This window comes from Myotis nattereri (genome assembly GCF_964212035.1).
Source record: "Myotis nattereri genome assembly, chromosome: 2".
Lineage (NCBI taxonomy): Eukaryota > Metazoa > Chordata > Mammalia > Chiroptera > Vespertilionidae > Myotis > Myotis nattereri.
Window position 1 is genome coordinate 135,615,155 of NC_138076.1, and position 20,054 is coordinate 135,635,208.

Genomic DNA, 20,054 nt, shown 5'->3' on the forward strand with positions numbered 1-20,054 from the left:
AAGAAACACAAGTTTAGGCCAGAATCATCACCAGAAATTCCAAAGTGGACATACGCAAGTCTCAGTATTCTGGGATGCAATTGACCTGGACCTGGGTAAATGAGTAATGATCAGAGGGTGTGTGAGAACAAGGGAAAGAACCAGTGGAAAGCAAAAGGCAGAAACATGATAGGAATCCACATAGGGCACAGGACTGAAAGTAATTCTGATCAGTTAAAGTTGAAAGAATACCTATAAGAGGTATTAGGGAGAATACTCAGAAACTCAGCACCACAGTAGTGGGAGTACATTAGCACTAGTCTAAAGATTTCCCACAGAACTTAAAAGCAAGCTTTGAACATGTCTCACTAATTCCAATTAATTTAGCTGCTGCATGTCAGAAACAAAATAGAAACCATTTATTTTTTTAAAAATATGCTATCAACAATATCAAATTTAAAATGTATGTAATACAACCAAAATTTACCAGTTATGCAAAAAGCAGGAAAATATGACCCAATCAGAAAAAAGAAACCATTGACAACCAAACACAAAATGAAAAAGTTGATGGAATTAGCAGACAAGAATGTGAAAACAGCATTATAAATATTCTGCCAAGATGATTCAGGAAAACATGAGCATGATTAGGAGAAAAATTGCAAATGGTGTTAAGGCACACCCCCCAACGGTGGTCAAGCCCATAACCCAGGCACGTGCCCCCAATCCCCGACCAGAATCGAACCTAGGACCCTTCAGTCCACAGGCTGGCATTCTATACACTGAGCCAAACCAAGCAGGGCAAAAATTCTCAGATTTTATGGAAATTATCAATCCCTTAATTCCAAGAGGTTTAATTAATTCTAAGCAGAATAAATCCATATATAATCATACCCAACACATCATTATCAAACTGCTGAGAAGCACTTATAAAGGGAACATCTTAAAACTATCCAGAGGCAGCCCTGGCCAGTGTGGTTCAGTTGGTTGAGTGACATCTCCTGCACTCGGAGGTCACTGGCTCGATTCCCACTCAGGACACATGTTGCAGACTCAATGTTTTCTCTCTCTCCCTCTCCCTTCCTCTCTCTCTAAAATTAATAAAAACACATTTTTTAAAAAAGTATCCAGAGACAGACCTGGGGAGGTGGCTCAATTGGTTGGAGTATTGTCTTGTACACCAAAAGGTTGCAGGTTCAATTCCTGGACAGGCCACATACCTAGGTTTCAAGTTGGGCGCATATGGTAGGCAATCTCTCTCTCTCTCTCTCCCTCTTTCTCTTCTCCCTCTTTCTCTTCTCTCTCTCTCTCTCTCTCTCTCTCTCTCTCTCTCTCTCTCTCTCTTTCTCTCTCCCTCACTCTCTCCACCCCTCCCCCTTCCTGTCTAAACATATCCTTAGGTGAGGATTTTTTAGAAAAGTATCCAGAGACAGAGGAATGAAGATAAGAATGTCAGCTAACTTTAGGTAAAAAACCATGGAAGACATAAAGACAGTGGAGAGACAGTTTTAAAGTCCCAGGAGAAGGAATTGACAGCAATAGCGAATGAGGTAATTTTCTGGGGTGATTAAAAAAAAACACATTTATTATATGTAATTATCTTTTAAAAAGTTGATTATATAAAAGATGCTAGTCAATTTAGGGGAAACAGTGCTAGCATAATATGAGAGTTTCAATTAGAATAACTTTTTTGAAGAAGAAAATTAATTTTTAAAATTACAGAATACTTTCCTTCATTTACACCTATGTACTGCAATGTTTCAAAGAGAGGCATGAAATCACGTGCTTATAATACATATAATATATACAAACTTCCTATTTTAAGAAATTAAAACAAAATCAAATTATTGACAGAAGGGAAACAATTTTAAGAGATTTAGGTGACTCATAAAAAGTAATTCCCAACAAATAAATGTCTTTTCATAAATAAAAATAAAAACAAGTTAACATCATACTAACACTATCACAAAATAGTAATATGGATCAGAATTATCAGTTCAAATCTGCATTAGTTCATAAAATGCCAAAAATTATTATAGGTTGAAAAATATGTTCAAACTATTCTTACAAAACTATTTTGTCTTGAATAACTTTTAAATTATCTTTATTAACTTTTCCCAAGCAAACTGTATACTCAAAACAATTTTCACCAACTTCTGTTTTCTACAGCTATCATAAAGTATGTACATAGGGTACAACAGTGTTTTGTTTTGTTTTTTACCTCCAGTTTATTTCTTGAAGAAGTGGGTTTCCAGTGATATTCAATTCACGAAGAGAATAGCATGCATCAAACCACTTTAGGATACTTGTAAGATCTATAAAAATAAACAGTAAGAATCATTATGAAATATTTCAGATAAAGAAATCATAAATAAATGAACATTTTATTTAATTAGCTGTTAAATAAGCAATAAAAAGTATTTGTTCTGCAGAAAACAATATACATGCTATATTAAGAACACAGACTCTACTGCCAGAATATATATTTCTTCCATTTAGCAGCTGTGTGACTTATGTAAATCATACAACTGATTTATAATTCAGTTTCATACCTATCTCACAGGGTGAAGATTAAATAAAATAACATGTGTAAATGGCTTAAAACAGTTCATTTAAGGTTGTAAACACAAAATTGGAAAAAGTGAAATCTAAAGTAATAGGATAAGTGGTAAAATTGAACATATCCTTAAATAGAATTACATGGACCTATTAAACTTACAAAAATAAAAATAGTCGGTCAATCTCAGAATTTCTCTCCCACAGAAAACCACCATAAAACTGGACAATTACATATGAAGCACCTGTTTTTAAGCCTGACTCTGAGAGAAGGGAAACACACATGGTGACCTTACAAGCACCGTAGTTTTCTACCTGAAAGCATTTTACCACTTCAGAGCAAGAAATTGGAAAACAAGCAAAGAAACTATCTTGCTGAGTGAGGAGGCAAAGATTAGAACTGAAGCTGCAACTTATGGTAAAAAGTACTGATAAGAAGCTGTGTATATATGTGTTGGGGGTGGGAGGTGGGAGAAGAGTCTATGTGAAGATTTACAGCAGGAGGGCTAGGTGTTATACAGGCAGAAAAGACAGAAAACTAGCAGAGATCACATTCTGTAGGGCTAAGAGCTGAATGATGACACTACAGTTCATGCAGACATGAAAGACATTGGAGTTCCAGCCCAGCCAGAATGAGGCCCAACTGAGTAGAGATTCAACTAAAACCCAAAAGGCTATGCATTGGAAATGAAATGGCCTGGTGTAGGGGCATGCACTAAGAGTTGAAAACTTAAATGAGTTGTCCTAGGAGAGAATATAATGAAGACTGACAGAAACAAATTATCTATTAATACTTTAACTGTCTGCCAGAGTTAAACTTAACACCTTTTTTTAAAAAAATATTTTTTATTGAGAGGAAGGAAGCAGGAAAGAGAGACAGAAACATCAATGATGAGAGAATCATTATCGGCTGCCTCCTGCATGCCCCCGACTAGGGATCCAGCCCACAGACCAGGTATGTGCCTATGACCAGAATCGAACCTAAAACCCTTCAGTCTGCAGGCCAATGCTCTATCCACTGAGCCAAACTGCCTAGGGCAAACTTAACGCCCTTTAAAAGGAGGACAACAATGCCCAGACCCAGTAAATAAACTGTGTGCACAATGTTGAACATACAGTTACAAAGCACTAGACATAAAAAGAAATAGAAAAATATGACCTACCATTCAGAGAAAAGCAGTTAATAGAAACACGTTAATAGAAAGTAGCCTAATGCAAATCAATTTTGACAGAGACACCAAAGTAATTCAATGTTGAAAAAGCTTATTCAACAAATGTTGTTCAAACAATTAAATATCTATATTAAAACCTGAATTCATCCCCCTACTTCATATCATTCATAAAAATGAATCTGAGATAGGTCAAAGACCCAAAGGTAAAAACTAAAAGTATCAAACTTCTATTAGAAAACATGAAAAATCATCTCATTCTGGAGGTGGGAAAATACTACAAAGGACACAAAGAAAAATAGTTAATAAATATGATAAATTAATTTTATCACAACTTAAAACTTCTGTTCATCTACATATAAAATTAATAAGTAAAAAAGTTCTGGGAGAAAATATTTACAAAATATAACTTCATCCAGAATGTATTTTAATTTATAAAATTTATAAATCAATAAGAAAAAGAGCAATAAACAAATTTTAAAAATGGTAGGAAACTTCAGTAGACATAAAAATACACAGAAGTCATCAAAAATGCACGCAAAGAGGCACAATATCATTCTTCATCATGAGAATGCAAACTAAAACAATAATGAAATATAAAACACCCTGTAGAATCGAGCAATTGGAACACTCGCACGTTGCATTTATCCAAGAGAACTGAAAACATATATCCACAAAAAGATTTACATAAGATTTTCCGGAGGAACTTTATAATCATAGTATCTCCGAACCACAAACAAAATATCAATCAACAGGAGAATAGACAAATTGTGATGTATTCTATATTCATATAATTGACTACACTTCAGCAAAACAAACAAACAATACAAACTACATATATAAATGACATAGTGGAATATTTCATGAATGTTCAGCAAAGAAAATTGGAAGCAAAAGATAATGTACTATTTTATCCCATTGATATAAAAATGTATAACAGTCAAAATTAACCTATGGTGACAAATTAGAACTATAGTTATCTTTATGAGGGGACTCACAGGGAGGAGGGATGGGCAAACTTTGGGGGATGGGTCAGCCAAATGAATTAATCATTTTTTAATTTAGTACATTTTTAATTGGTGTCTACTATATACCTGTTAGGAGTCCACAAGTTAGACAATGTTTTGGATTTTTTTTTTTTTTACCTTTACTAGGCTACTTATTTCATAGTTAAAAGGTATATGAATTTAAAATAACAATCTAATTGAGAGATATGCCCAGTTCTACCAGAAAGATATGGAAGTGGTATGATTTTAAAGGTAGAAAGAATATATCAACTGAATTATTTCACCATGCCTTTTTTAAGGAACTTATAAAACAGCAGATGTAAAAATACTCTGACCTTTCTTCTTTTTCTTTAAAGCAGGAGATGAATTCCTGTTGAAAGATACCCTCCCTATACCAGGAGGAAAGAGACATTCTTCTCACAAGGACAGGAAGAGAGGCTGAGAGAAATATACACAAACAAACTTGTTAAACTAACCCTTATTTCCTACTCAATTTTTTATTTAATTAAATTCCTTAAACCAAGGACCTTTGCCTGGTCACATTTTCATAATTTACTACACTTATCCAATTCTCTAGGTAAGTGTTCAATTCTAACTGCTTCTTGGGATCTTTATTTTTCTTGGGAGAACTCCCATGTATATGTGTGTGGGGGAGAAACCCTACAATTAAAACTTTTTTTCCCTGTTTTTCTTGTGTCAGTTTAATTCTTAGTCTCAGCCTAAGAACTTAAGAAGGTAAAAAGGAAAATGTTCCTCCTCTCTATGTAAGTGTGTGTATGTATCATTAACACATCTATCTAAAACAGCTCCTCAATGATATTTGGAACAGAAATTCAAAAAAATTTTTTTTCAATTATATATTATTATAAACTTACCAGAAAGGCAGTTGTTGCTGACATTCAGTTTTTCCAGAGAAACAAAATGAAAAAGTGGTGTGATTTTTGTCAAGCTGAAAACAAAAAAATAGAATTCATAAAATTTTTAAATTGGAAAGGCCTTAACATTATTGAACTAACTATATAATTATAAATCATATAGTACAATTAAATGATATGCAATTATATGTAATTGAATATGCAATAGTATTTGTACACTAAAATACAATTATAATAACACTAAATAACAGTACTTATTAAAATGCAATAATTATAAAATCTAAGTATTTATTTTATAATGTAAAACTTATATTCATTTCTATAGAGAAATTATCATGGGCTTGCCAATTTAAATAACAAATATCATTTCTTTAGTGTATATGTGCTATTTAAATAAAAACAAGTGAATGTTTTATTGTTAATTGTTTTTGTCTTCGTATAAGGCCAAATTTATAATATTTATGTATTTTTTCTGGATTAAACCACTAGAAGGAAAAACTCATAAAAATATGTATCTTCACTTTTTTACAAGATAACTGATTAAGATCACTAATAATAATAGAAAATGTTTTATAACAGTAGTATAGACAATCTGGCAGAAATATATGAATATTTAAAATCAATGCTCTTGTTAAATTATGCATATTCAAATTCTAATAATAAACTTTCCTCCTACTTTTAAAAGTGTCTATCACTTTCTAAGTTAAAATTGTCATTAAGAGCCTATATTCTAGCAAGGAACATAATATTTAAAATATCACATCATTGGAAACAAAAGTCATAAAAGAAAAATTAACTTTAGTTTGACTTGCATTTCTAAGACAAGTCTACACCTACTATGAACATAATATCACCTTATCCTAGATATTTGGAAATAAAAATTAAGTCAAATCATCTGAATCTTTAAATAAAACAAAAATTCTTTCATATAAAATATATTCTCATCACAAATACAATAGTGTTCTGAACCAATTCCCATTATAAATGTTGGAACTCTATAATTGTTCAAAATATGCTTCAGTGGAAGGAATATTTATAGTACAAAAAAAAAAGTATGCATTAATTTCCAGGTTTTTTGTGTTGTTGTTTTTAAGAAATATTGCCTTTTCAGTTGGCCTGGCAGATTTCTTCATCTTTAGTTCTAACAGCTCTTAGCAATTGAAAAAATATATATACACTACTATTAAGTTCAGAAGGTTACAGAATAATACTGTTACTGGAGGCTCATGGATCTGACACAAAACTATCGCTTGTACTGACCTTGACTTCTCTCTTGTACTATCCTGTTCTGTATTAGCAGAAAGACAGAGGATACTACTGATGAAAACATAGACTAAATAACAGGCTGGAAGATCTCTCTGAATGTAGCCAATCCTAAGTACAATATTACTATTTATACTAAACCTACACAACACTACTTCTTAAAAACAACGTCCAGTGGGGGAAATCCAAGGTAATAAAAGAAAACGTGGAAAAATATGGCCATTTCGTTTATACATTTACTTCATTATTTGTACACAGAGTCCTTAATAGTAAAATTTACTGAAATGTCACATAGACACAGAAAAACAAAGAAAATAAAGGGAAAAAAAAACCTTAAAACTTCGTCACTGTATACTTAGTGGATTTAAGCCCTAACATTAAGACATATCTATTTAGACATGTTCTACATTATTATTACAAGTAGGAAATGGAAGTTATTCTTCAATATATAATTCTAATAAATGTATTTATTAAAAGAAAATTCTTATTTGTTTTCTACCTTTAATATATGTCCAATAATAACTCTTTGCTCTTCTATTAAAAGGATTTGGAAAGATTAGCCGATAATTAGTTTTTCTCTTTTTTCAGAGTAAATTTTTTTTCCACCAATTAGTTACATAGCAACATACAGTAGAGGTAAAACACAGGTTGTATGAAGACATCAAGAAAAAGTAACTAAGAAAGTTTTAGAATTAAAAAAAAAAAACCCTTTGCATATACCTATTCAAGTAAAAAAATATTTGGTTTGATCAAATATTTTAATAATATTGAAATTTTATCTTTTCCGATAGCCATGCTTTTAGAATCACGTTTTCATTTTTGGAAATTTAAATCAAGAAAACTGGCTATTCATTCGCCTTTGTAACTATGCATTAGGATGGTAGAAACCTAATAGTAGAATCTTAAAACAAAACAAAAACACACAAACTCTAGAACTGTTACTGACATTCTGTGTATATTTTTCCTAAGAAAATTCAAACCAGAAAGACAAAGGACATTAGTGAAAACCTAATACTATTTGACCTTGTCACATTAGCCCTGGGCATAAAAAAGATATAAATTTCAAAGACGACAAAAAGCAAAAGATTTGTACAATGAGCAGCCGATGGGTAATAGTTTCCACTTTCTGCTCCTACTTAGAGTCGCACTGGAAGTAGAAAGGCTTGTGAAGCCAGAGAGTCCTCCAGTTATAACGCCGCAGAGTCAAACTTAAAACAGTCACATGTCCTAATGAAAATTTAAAACAGAAGTCAGAATGAAACAAGTATTTCAAAGAATATGTGCTAAGTATCATTCTTTATATGTATTTCATTTGTTGGAAAAAGAGCATATGGACATAATTTCTTCCCTGTGATGAAAATATTTATCAAAAACTAAAAGAAGAATATATAAAATTTAAAAGACATACCAGCCACAAATACAAATATCTAATTTATAAATTTTTTTTCAGGTTTACAAATGCATTCACTAACATTTTCCTTTTGGATCATTATTATACCTCATAAAATAGGTTAGGTAGGTATTATTATCTTATTTTACACATGAAAAAAGTGAAGTTCAGGTAGTGAGAAAAGAGTTGTTCAATGTCAACTGACAGATAAATGTGGATTCAGAATTCAAACCTAAATCTGCTGAGTCTGAATTTTACCAAACCTGATATGGTTCTGAAAAGGTCAATGCATATGTGAAAGCTTAATGTAAAATGGCTACTCTTTACAGTTTATCATATTAGCTTATTATGAAAAATCCTGAGATTGAAAATTATTTTTACTATGATGTTAGAAAATAATATTTTTACTGTATATGTTCATTCAGATCAATCACATTTCCATGGTTCCCTCATACTTCCCCTTTCATCCTTTCAAAAGTGGTAGACATTTGGATGTACAAAGAGCTTTGAGAGATTCACAAAAACTAAATTCAAATATGTGACAGTAGTATTAAAATGTTCAAAAAAGCATATTACATAATTTAATCTCTTTTTAAATATATTAAGTTCAAGATTAAGCTCTTTTATTCCTAACAGTTTTTTGAGGGAAAGGACATATATTACTCAGTTTTGTATCCCACAAAATAGCAAGCATTATCTCAATATATAAAATGTATAAAGCTAAGCAAACAAAATTATAAATAATTTTATTTTAAGTATACCAATTATAGTTATCTCTAAAATAAATTTTAATAGTCTAGCTGCATATATTATTCCTAGTCATATCAGATTGATAGGGCAAAAATCTATTAGCCAGAATCACCTTTAACTTTTAAAAGTAGAATATTTCTTTGATGATTTCAATGGCTCAATAAAATTAAAGGCATTATTTCTCAAAAATGTTCATAATTTAAATATTTCTAATATTTTAAAATATTATGCTCATCACTGTGGCTTGAGAAACATTTCTATGGTATATGCTAAATATGTCCACTACTGAGGGATTTTTTTTGCATATATCCAAAGCACAGCTAAGTATTTCTATTAACATTTTATCTCTTATCTGGAAATATTGAATAAAAAATCCAATGGGTTTTTGGGTGGCCCAAATTGCTTAAATAGTGTTATCTGATAGAGCTGACTCTGGGATAAATATCCTTTTAAAGTCAAATCACCTTTCATATTTTAGATCTGATTAAAACAATGTGAAGGTATTTTTGAATACACAGTTGGTTCTGATTTGTCAAGTAGTGGAATAGTATATGATAGATATAAATTAAACCATTTGGAGTGTACATGCTTAAAAGATGAACACTATTCAGGCAGAGACTGAGAGAAAACTTTTTTTGTGGGGGGATAGATATACATATTAACATTGGGTTGTACTTGTTTACTTGTTTTGCAAGAATTATGTAACTCAAAGAAGAAATTTATGTTAAAGGTGGTTCCTTTTCCATACTCCATGTGCCTTTCATGAACAAATTAATCATATTAGTCTGAACAGTCTCAATGAAATATTAAACAGAGGGAGACATACACATATTGTGCTCCTGCTTTGGTTTCAACAGTTATTCTCTGCAAAGATCCAGATGTTTGGTGGTTTCAAATGGAACTCCTGTGACAGGTACCCATCTCAATTTAATGTTAAGGTATTTTTTTAAGTGTTACTTTATATCCTTAGGGAAATCGAATTTAAATCTATCTTAACAGTTACAAAAAGACATGCAAGTTGAGAGCAGATTAAAAATCCTTCTTCCAGGACTTAATAAGTACCATTTGAGAGAATGAGACATCCTTCTGAATTAAATTAACTACCTCCTGTATTTTCCAAGGACTATATTCTTTACAAATATAAACAAACCTGCTCTAAGAGTTTTCTACAAGTACATTTTGAGAAAAAACAAAATGAGTAGGATAAGTGACAATTAAAAGTCTACTAAAATTCAAGGGTATGTCAATACACTTTAATTTTTTTAATTCTATAAAATTTTATTTATAATTTAAGTACCAATTCATTGCAATGCACTTTCTATGAATTACTGGGGGGAAAACTAACAGCTTTTCCACTTAGTATGAAGGCCACACAATTAAGTAATCATTTACTGCATTTATTAAGTAAAGTTCATTTTTTACCTGTTTTGAGACAGAGTCAGGTTTTGTAGCAAAGGCAGCCAATATGAAGAACATGCATCCACAATTGAAATGCTGTTATCATCCAAGTACAATTCTCGTAGTAGAACATGATTCTCCAAGGGTGGAATCTGTATTTAAATTTGTGTCATTAGCTTATATTAAGCAAAATATTTTTGTCACTTAACCAAATTTAAAAGTATAAAATTTATCAAAACTAACAACAGATATATTCTGGTAAACTGTGTATCACAAATCAAAGAATAATGTTATGAAAATTTTAGTATAAATTAAATTTTTAAGAATTAACCTCAATTAGAATTTTGTATAGAAAGTATTTTATGCTGAATTTTAGTTAGAATTACATGATAGAAAAGTTAATCCCACTACATACTAAAATATAACTTAAAAGATTTGATTTATTATATTTTGGAATTATGAAAAAGTAATGTTAAATTAGATTTCTTTAAAAATTTTCCTAACTATGGCAAACATTTGTTTAAATACTGGAAAGTGTACAATAGTTTAAAATAAACTTAAAATCAGATACACTGATAAGCAAAAGAAAAATAATCAATGTTTATTTGAAATATGTGGTTGATATTTTCATCAAAAGAAAAATGTTGCATTAATCACAGAAATGATTTCAAAGCAATTACCTCACTTAGGTAATTTCCCTGTAACTTCAGTATTTGAAGCAATCCACAGTTTTCAATACCCTCCACTTTAGTAAGATGATTATGTGAGCAATCCAGGTAGATAATGGTAGGAGTGTCACAAAGGCCTTTTGTACTAATTAACTGATTGTTGTCCACAATTAGTTGCTGAAGATTTTTTAAAGATTCTAAACCACCTAGAAGAAAAATTTTCCAGATCAATTGTATCATAATTCTTCAAGATTCTATACGAGAGTTTCAGAATAATTATGCATTTATATTTGCTAAAGCTAGTATCAATAAAGTCTTAGACAAGATTCCTACTGAAAACTGTGTAAGTGTAAAATGTATTATTATTTAAAATTGTACTGGGGAGATATATTTTTGAATGATATATATCAATTGAAAAGTGAACAAAATTCTAAAAGGTGTACATTGGGCACAGAATGTTTTATTTTCTAATGACAATGGGACAATGGATAGATAGAAGGACTCTTTTTTAAAAAATAATTTTTAAACTCAGTTTTTTAAAAATTTTTATTGATTAAGTTATTACATATGTGTCCTTATCCCCACATTACCCCCATACCGCCCCAACTCATGCCCTCACCCCCCTGTTGTCTGTGTCCATTGGTTAGGCCTATATGCTAGCATATAAGTTCTTTGGTTGATCTCTCCCCTTACCCTCACCCTCCCCTACCTTCCCTCTGAGGTTTGATGGTCTGATTGATGCTTCTCTGTCTCTGGATCTGTTTTTGTTCATCAGTTTATGTTGTTCATTATATTCCACAAATGAGTGAGATCATGTGATATTTATCTTCCTCTGACTGGCTTATTTCACTTAGCATAATGCTCTCCAGTTCCATCCATGCCATTGCAAATGGTAAGAATTCCTTCTTTTTTACCGCAGTGTAGTATTCCATTGTGTAGATGTCCCACAGTTTTTTAATCCACTCATCTATTGATGGGCACTTAGGCTGTTTCCAAATCTTAGCTATGGTGAATTGTGCTGCTATGAACATAGGGGTACATACATCCTTTCTAATTGGTGTTTCTAGTTTCTTGGAATCTATTCCTATATTCCTGGGTCAAATGGGAGTTCCATTTTTAGTTTTTTGAGGAAACTCCATACTGTTCTCCACAGTGGCTGCGCCAGTCTGCATTCTCACCAGCAGTGAAGGAGGGTTCCTTTTTCTCCACATCCTCGCCAGCACTTGTCGTTTGTTGATTTGTTGATGATAGCCAATCTGACAGGTGTGAGACGGTACCGCATTGTTGTTTTGATTTGCATCTCTTGGATGATTAGTGACTTTGAACATGTTTTCATATGTTTTGTTTTTTTAACTCAGTTTTAAGAGCTTAATTTTTTTTTTAATTTATTTTTTCAGATACCAAGCTATATTACAAAGTCACTGTTCTCAAAACTGCCTGGTACTGGCACAAGAACAGACATATAGACCAGTGGAACAGAACAGAAAACTTAATTCTATTTCATGTTTTTTTAAATGCATGCCCTAACTGGATTGACTAAATGGTGATAATATAATAGTAAGGATTATGAGTGTATTATAAAATACTTTATATACATTTCAAGAAAAATGATATTTCAAAATTACAGTATCTCTAATAGTTTGAGTCAAAGTAACAATGTGACAAATGATTATTTCTTATAAAAAAGAATATATTTTATGCTAAAAGTAAAATTTTTATAGTGAGAAATGATTACACAATATTCAAGAGAAGCAGGAAAATGCATAGAAGACCCAAAGAAGGAAAGAGAGACTGAAATTTAATTTTAAGGAGTAACCTTATATTTTTAAAAAATTCTTATCTAGGATCAATATACAAGTATTTTCCCTGTAATGTAAAATAGCAATTATGACTGAGAGAAAATTATTATCTGATGTCATTCAGGGGTAAATTTTTCTACCCTGTTAGATATTTGACTAATTTAAAATAATAAATCAATTATATATTATCAATTCTGAGGGATTATAAATAGAATATTACATATAATAGTAATATGTATTATCCGCAATATAATTTAAAGTCTGCTGAAATAAAAACACTTTGGAGTATAGTATATTCAATGATTATATCTAATGAGCATCAATTAAACCCACTGAAGCAGATAAATGCTTTCCAGGCAGAATGAAATACTAATTAATATTAATTTGTAATTGTGTAACTTCAAATGTCCTTTACCAAATATTTAAATGTCTTAAGCAAGCTACTCATATAAGCTCAATATTTTTAAAAGGCATGTACATTGCTCTTAAGTTTTTCAGAGCTAATCATAAATATAATTTTCAATTAACTCATTTAAAGTGAATAATACTATAAAAGAATACTATGAAGAATTTATGAAACTTTTAAAAGTCATCCAAAAAAAGAATTCAGAATGACAAATTAGGTTACACAGTGAGAAATGGTAAAGGATCTGGCATAAGAAGCTGAAAGGAAATTGCAGATAAAGTAGGAGAACAATTGGAAGGATAATAGAGGAAAAGGCAAATTGAATACTGTAAGGATGATAGTAGTTAGTAAAATTAAAAATAAAACTATCCTATGTAATAAAAGCCTAATATGCTAAGTGTCCAGTAGTCCATACAACCAATCAAAGCGTAATATGCTAATGATATGCTAAAGCTGCTCAATGGTTCACTATGACATGCACTGACCACCAGGGGGCAGTCAGCTGGCCGACAAGTCGCTATGACGTGCACTGACCACCAGGGGACAGATGCTCTGAATGGTAGGTTAGCTTGCTACTGGTGTCCGGCCGATCGGGACTGAATGAGATGGGCCAGACAGACCCTAGAGCCCTCCCACGGTCCCTCTCCAGCCTCAATCGTGCACCGGTGGGGTCCCTTAGCCTGGCCTGCACCCTCTCGCAATCCAGGACCTCTCAGAGATGTCAGAGAGCCAGTTTCAGCCTGATCTCATTCAATGCAGGAGCTGCCCCCTGGTGGTCAGTGGGCTCCTACAGGGGGAGTGCTGCTCAGTCAGAAGCCGGCTTCACTGCTGGCGAGCACAGTGGTGGTGGCCGGAGCCTCTCCTGCCTCAATGGCAGTGCTAAGGATGTTCAAGTGCCAGCTTAGGCCTGCTCCCCATGGGCCTAAGCTGTCAGTTAGACATCCCCCAAGGGCTCCCAGAGTGCAAGAGGGCACAGGCTGGACTGAGGGACCACCCCCCAAGTGCACACATTTCGTGCACTAGGCCTCTAGGATAATTTATTTATTCAAAGGCATTTTTATTTACATCAAATTATATACAGTCGAGTGGCATCAGAGGAATGGCGGCATACGGGCGCATCTATCCTCTCCCCCTAACATTTAAACAAAATAATCACCTATAATTCAACAAAGAAGTCCCTGCTCGACACAGATGCACACCTGAGCGACCTGCACACTGGAACAACTAACATGAGCTCCTTGGAATAAGCGGGGAGATGAGAAAAGGGAGGGAAGCTGAACACGGCTACCATGCAGCAGCATGTCTTCAGTGCAGCAACTGGGAATTGACGGCAGCAATCATGAGCAATTTTCTCAGCCAGCCTGGACCAATAGAGAGCTGACCCAGCAAGTGGCTGGCAGTTGGAATAGCCACTGCAGTGGTGGCATTGTGTGGTCGCACACACAAACAGTGAGAGAGTATCTGAACCATAGGTGTGCCTTGTGAATGGGATCTGAGTTGCATGCGTAAGCTGTGAGTCAGCAGACACCTTCCTTACAGAATCGCTACCCATGACTGGGACTGGCTGACGGCTTTCAGGCAAAGAAAGTAGATCACAGAGCCCTGCCGCTGATTAGATTCCCAGATCTTGCCCCCCCTCCCCTGTTGCTCTTGGATTGTTTCCAGGAGTGTATTGTCTTTAGGCCAAGAGCACTTGCAGTAGAGACAGTTTCTTTCTGTCACTGAACCCCAGGAGGGGTGCTTGGGCTAGAACCTTGGAGGTCAGGGACTGACATTACTGTGAAGGAAAAACAAACCTCACCCCCAAGCTGTAGAGGCAATACAGCCCTACAGAAGCTGCAGAGGCTCAAAACTGTGAGGCCTCAGAGGAAAAAAAATCTTGCAATTCAGTGCCATTTACTGCAACAAAGTAGAAAGACCTCCTCAGAGATAAATGGGAAAACAAAGGAGAACAACGAATGCCATGAACAACCACAACAATAACAATGACCAGAAAGAAAATGAAAAATCCCCAGAAAACAGGCTGGAACACACGGAATTATGTGAGTTGAATGACAGAGATTTCAAGATTGCAGTTCTGAAAATACTCAATGAGATTCGAGAAAATACTGACAGGCAATCCAGCTCACTCAGAAAACAAATCAATGAACAAAATGAATATTTCTCCAAAGAAATTGAATTGTTAAAAAAGAATGTGGCAGAAATCCTGGAAATGAAGCAGGCTATTAAAGAAATTAAGAGTGAACTGATGAGCACAGAAAACAGAAGCAACCAGTTAGTGGAAAGAACTAGTGATATTGAAAATAGAAATCAAGGAATGATGCAAAGGGAAGAAGAGAAAGACCTGAGAATAAAGAAATACGAAAGAGCCATATGATACCTCTCTGATTACATAAAAAAATAAAAATAACATCAGAATCCAGGCATAGCAGAGGAGGAAGAGAGAGAGTATAGAATGGAGAGTCTACTAAAACAAATAGTGGATGAGAACTTCCCAATCTATGGAAAGAACTAGATCCTCAAATCCAAGAAGCAAACAGAACACCTAGTTACCTTAATCCAAAGAGGCCCACTTCAAGGCACTTGGTAATTAAGCTGTCAGTAATTAGTGACACAGAAAAAAATCCTCAAAGCATCCAGGAAAAAGAAGGAAGTAACCTACAAAGGGAAACCCATCAGAATTTCACCCGACTTCTCAGCAGAAACTCTACAAGCAAGATGAGAGTGGAACCAAATATCCAAATGCCTGAAAGAGAGAAATTACCAGCCACGGATATTATATCCAGTAAAATTATCACTTAAATATGAAGGAGAAACATGAACAATCCCAGACATACAGAAACTGAGGGAGTTTATTACTAGAAAACTTCCATTGCAGGAAATATTCAAGGGGTTATTCTACCTGAAACAAAGAACATAAGATCATAACACTATCAGAAGGATTGTCAAAACTTTGCCGCATAAACAGGGATAATTTATGACAATAAAAACATACAAGGGGAAGAAGGACAGGTATGAATAGGCAAAAGAAGATGAAGATCAGATGCACTCAAAAGGGGAAAAAAACTATGGTATATATGCAACTTCACTTTTTATAAAACTAATGGCAACCACACACAAAAATCCCCCAAACAAGACATGTAGCTTAAAAAAAAAGAGGAAACAGAGGAAAGATGTATGGAATACCACCAGACAAAAACAACAGGTAGAAAAATAAAGGAAAAGAACCAATGGAAGCACAGAGTTAAAAGAAAACAAAAGATAAAACGGCTATAGGAAATCCTCATACATCAATAATTACCCTAAATGTAAATGATCTAAGTTCACCAGTAAAGAGGCACAGAATAGCAGAATGGATCAAAAAACAAAACCCAACCATATGTTGCCTTCAAGGGACACATCTAAACAGCAGAGACAAAGGTAGATTCAAAGTAAAAGGGTGGAAAATGATTCTCCAAGCAAATAACACCCACAAAAAAGCAGGTGTACTTTCTTGATAAAAATGCTCAGCAAGGTGGGAATAGAAGGATCATACCTCAACATAATAAAAACCATATATGACAAACTCACAGCCAACAATATACTCAATGGGCAAAAACTAAAACCATTTCCCTAAGAACAGGAACAAGACAGGGACGCCCACTCTCACCACTCTTGTTTGACATAGTACTGGAAGTACTAGCCATTGCGATCAGACAAAAAGAAAAAATAAAAGGCATCCAAATTGGAAAAGAAGAAGTTAAACTGTCCTTATTCGCAGATGACATGATATTGTACATAGAAAACCCTAAAGACTCCTTCAGAAAATTATTAGACTTAATAAATGAATTCGGCAATGTAGCAGGATACAAAATTAATGCCAAGAAATCTATGGCATTTCTATACACCAATAATGAACTTACAGGAAGAGAGACTAAAAAAGCAATCCCATTTACCATCGCACCAAAAAAATTAAGATACCTAGGAATAAACTTGACTAAGGAGGTAAAAGACCTCTACTCAGAAAACTACAGGATGCTGAAAAAGGAGATAGAGGAAGACATAAACAGATGTTAGAACATACACTGTTCATGGATTTGTAGAATCAACATCATGAAGATGTCCATACTACCCAAAGCAATCTATAGATTCAATGCACTCCCCATTAAAATACCAACGGCATATTTCACGGACCTAGAACAAACTTTCCAAAAATTCATCTGGAATAAAAAAAGACCATGAATACCCGCAATCCTGAGAAAGAACAATGTAGGTGGGATCTCAATACCAGATATCAAGCTGTATTACAAAGCCACTGTTCTCAAAACAGCCTGGTACTGGCACAAGAATGGACATGTAGATCAGTGGAATAGAATAGAGAACCCAGAAATCGACCCAACCACTAAGCTCAATTAATATTCGATAAAGGAGGCATGAACATACAATGGAGTCAAGACAGCCTCTTCAATAAATAGTGTTGGAAAAATTGGACAGATACATGCAAAAAAATGAAACTAGACCACCAACTTACACCATACACAAAAATAAACTCAAACTGGATAAAGGACTTAAACATAAGACAGGAAACCATAAAATTACTAGAGAAATCCACAGGCAGCAAAATCTCAGACATATGCCGAAGCAATTTCTTCACTGATACTGCTCCTAGGGCAATGGAAATTAAAAAGAAAATAAACAAATGGGACTACATCAAAATAAAAAGCTTTTGCACAGCAAAGGAAACCATCAACAAAACAACAAGACAGCCCACTGCATGGGAGAACATATTTGCAAACGTTATCACTGATAAGGGTTTAATCTCCAACATTTATAGGGAACTCATACAACTTAACAAAAGAAAGAGAAACAATCCAATCAAAGAATGGGCAATGGACCTAAATAGATACTTTTCAAAAGAAGACAGAAGAAAGGCCAAAAGATATATGAAAACATTTTCAAAGTCACTAATCATCCAAGAGATGCAAATCAAAACAACAATGTGGTACCATCTCACACCTGTCAGACTGGCTATCATCAACAAATTAACAAACGACAAGTGCTGGCGAGGATGTGGAGAAAAAGGAACCCTCGTGCACTGCTGGTAAGAATGCAGACTGGTGCAGCCACTGTGGAGAACAGTATGAGTTTCCTCAAAAAACTAAAAATGGAACTCCCATTTGACCCTGTGATCCAACTTCTAGGAATATATCCCAAGAAAACAGAAACACCAATCAGAAAGGATATATGCACCCCTATGTTCATAGCAGCACAATTCACCATAGCTAAGATTTGGAAACAGCCTAAGTGCCCATCAATAGATGAGTGGATTAAAAAACTGTGGGACATCTACACAATGGAATACTATGCGGTGGTAAAAAAGGAGTTCTTATCATTTGCAACAGCATGGATGGACCTGGAGAGCATTATGCTAAGCAAAATAAGCCAGTCAGAGAAAGACAAATATCACATGATCTCACTCATTTGTGGAATATAATGAACAACATAAACTAATGAACAAAAACAGATCCAGAGACAGAGAAGCATCAATCAGACCATCAAACCTCAGAGGGAAGGAAGGGGAGGGTGGGGGTAAGGGGGAGAGATCAACCAAAGGACTTATATGCTAGCATATAGGCCAAACCAATGGACACAGACAACAGGGGGTGAGGGCATGAGTGGGGGTAATGTGGGGATAGGACACATATGTAATAACTTGATCTAAAAAAAATTTTAAAAAGAAGGTGTAACCATACTTATATCTGATAAAATAAATCTAAAGATAACAAGAAACAAAGATGGACACTTTATAATGATAAAGGGAACACTACATCAGGAAAACATAACACTTCTTAATATATATGCATCCAACCAGGGAGCACCGAAATATATTAAACAGCTACTCACAGAACTAAAGGAAAAAGCAGAGAGAGAAATATCTTGCATGTACCCCAACCAAGCCAAGGATTGAATCTGCAACTGAGATGCATGCCCTTGACCAGATTGAACCTGTGACTCTTCTATCCACTGAGCTAAACCAGCTAGGGCAAGACAACATGATTTTCAATCAATATACAGAGAAGGTATGATTAGTCTATTCTATAAAATAGATTTAATGTGATGAAATTAATATGATTTCAAGCTTCAGATACAGTGGTGTATTTCTGAGCATTCCTACTTCTAGGAATCTACCTATATATATAAAAGCCTAAGCGACTGACCAACCAAATGACTAGTAGACTAGTCTCTATGATGCGCACTGAACACCAGGGTGCAGACTCTCAACGCAGGAGATGCCCCCTGGTGGTCAGTGAGCTCCCACAATGGGAGCACCGCTCAGTGACTGATGGGTGCCAGACGCTGGGCTCATGGCTGCTGAGCACAGCTGCAGCAGCACGGCCTCTCCCGCCTCCATGGCAGCTATACTGAGCAGCGGTGGTGGCGGCAAGCACAGTGGGGTCGGGATGAGAGGGAGCAGCAGGGTGCCTGGCCCGGGCTTGGGCTCCTCCTCGGCCGCCTGCCACTTGGTGCACTACTACATCCCTCGGGGGATGTCGGACTGCCAGTTTCGGCCCACAGGCCAGGGGATCGGGCTGAAACAGGCAGTCTTACATCCCCCGAGGGGTCCCAGAATTCGAGAAGGCGCAGACCAGGCTGAGGGACTCCACCGGTGCCTGGATGGGCCTTTAGTCCATTATACAGTAATACATACAAAACTATAAAATAATATATAGAAGGATTCTTGCCATATTATTTAAAAACAAAGAAATAGAGATAAGTTAAATGTCTATCCGTAAAAAAATAGTTATTATAGAGTATAA

The 20,054-nt window shown here is 34.5% G+C and overlaps 1 protein-coding gene across 1 annotated transcript in view; it reads right to left on the reverse strand.

Annotated features, from left to right (window-relative positions):
• The window catches only part of LRRIQ1 (leucine rich repeats and IQ motif containing 1), a 264,793-nt gene that overhangs the window by 182,084 nt on the left and 62,655 nt on the right, over window positions 1-20,054 (reverse strand). The window contains exons 11-14 of the mRNA XM_081084809.1: window positions 11,065-11,258; window positions 10,409-10,536; window positions 5,584-5,657; window positions 2,198-2,291 (exon numbers count right to left, since the gene is read on the reverse strand). Of these exons, the coding sequence (XP_080940935.1) occupies window positions 2,198-2,291; window positions 5,584-5,657; window positions 10,409-10,536; window positions 11,065-11,258 (490 nt within the window). The remainder of the gene's footprint in view (window positions 1-2,197; window positions 2,292-5,583; window positions 5,658-10,408; window positions 10,537-11,064; window positions 11,259-20,054) is intronic.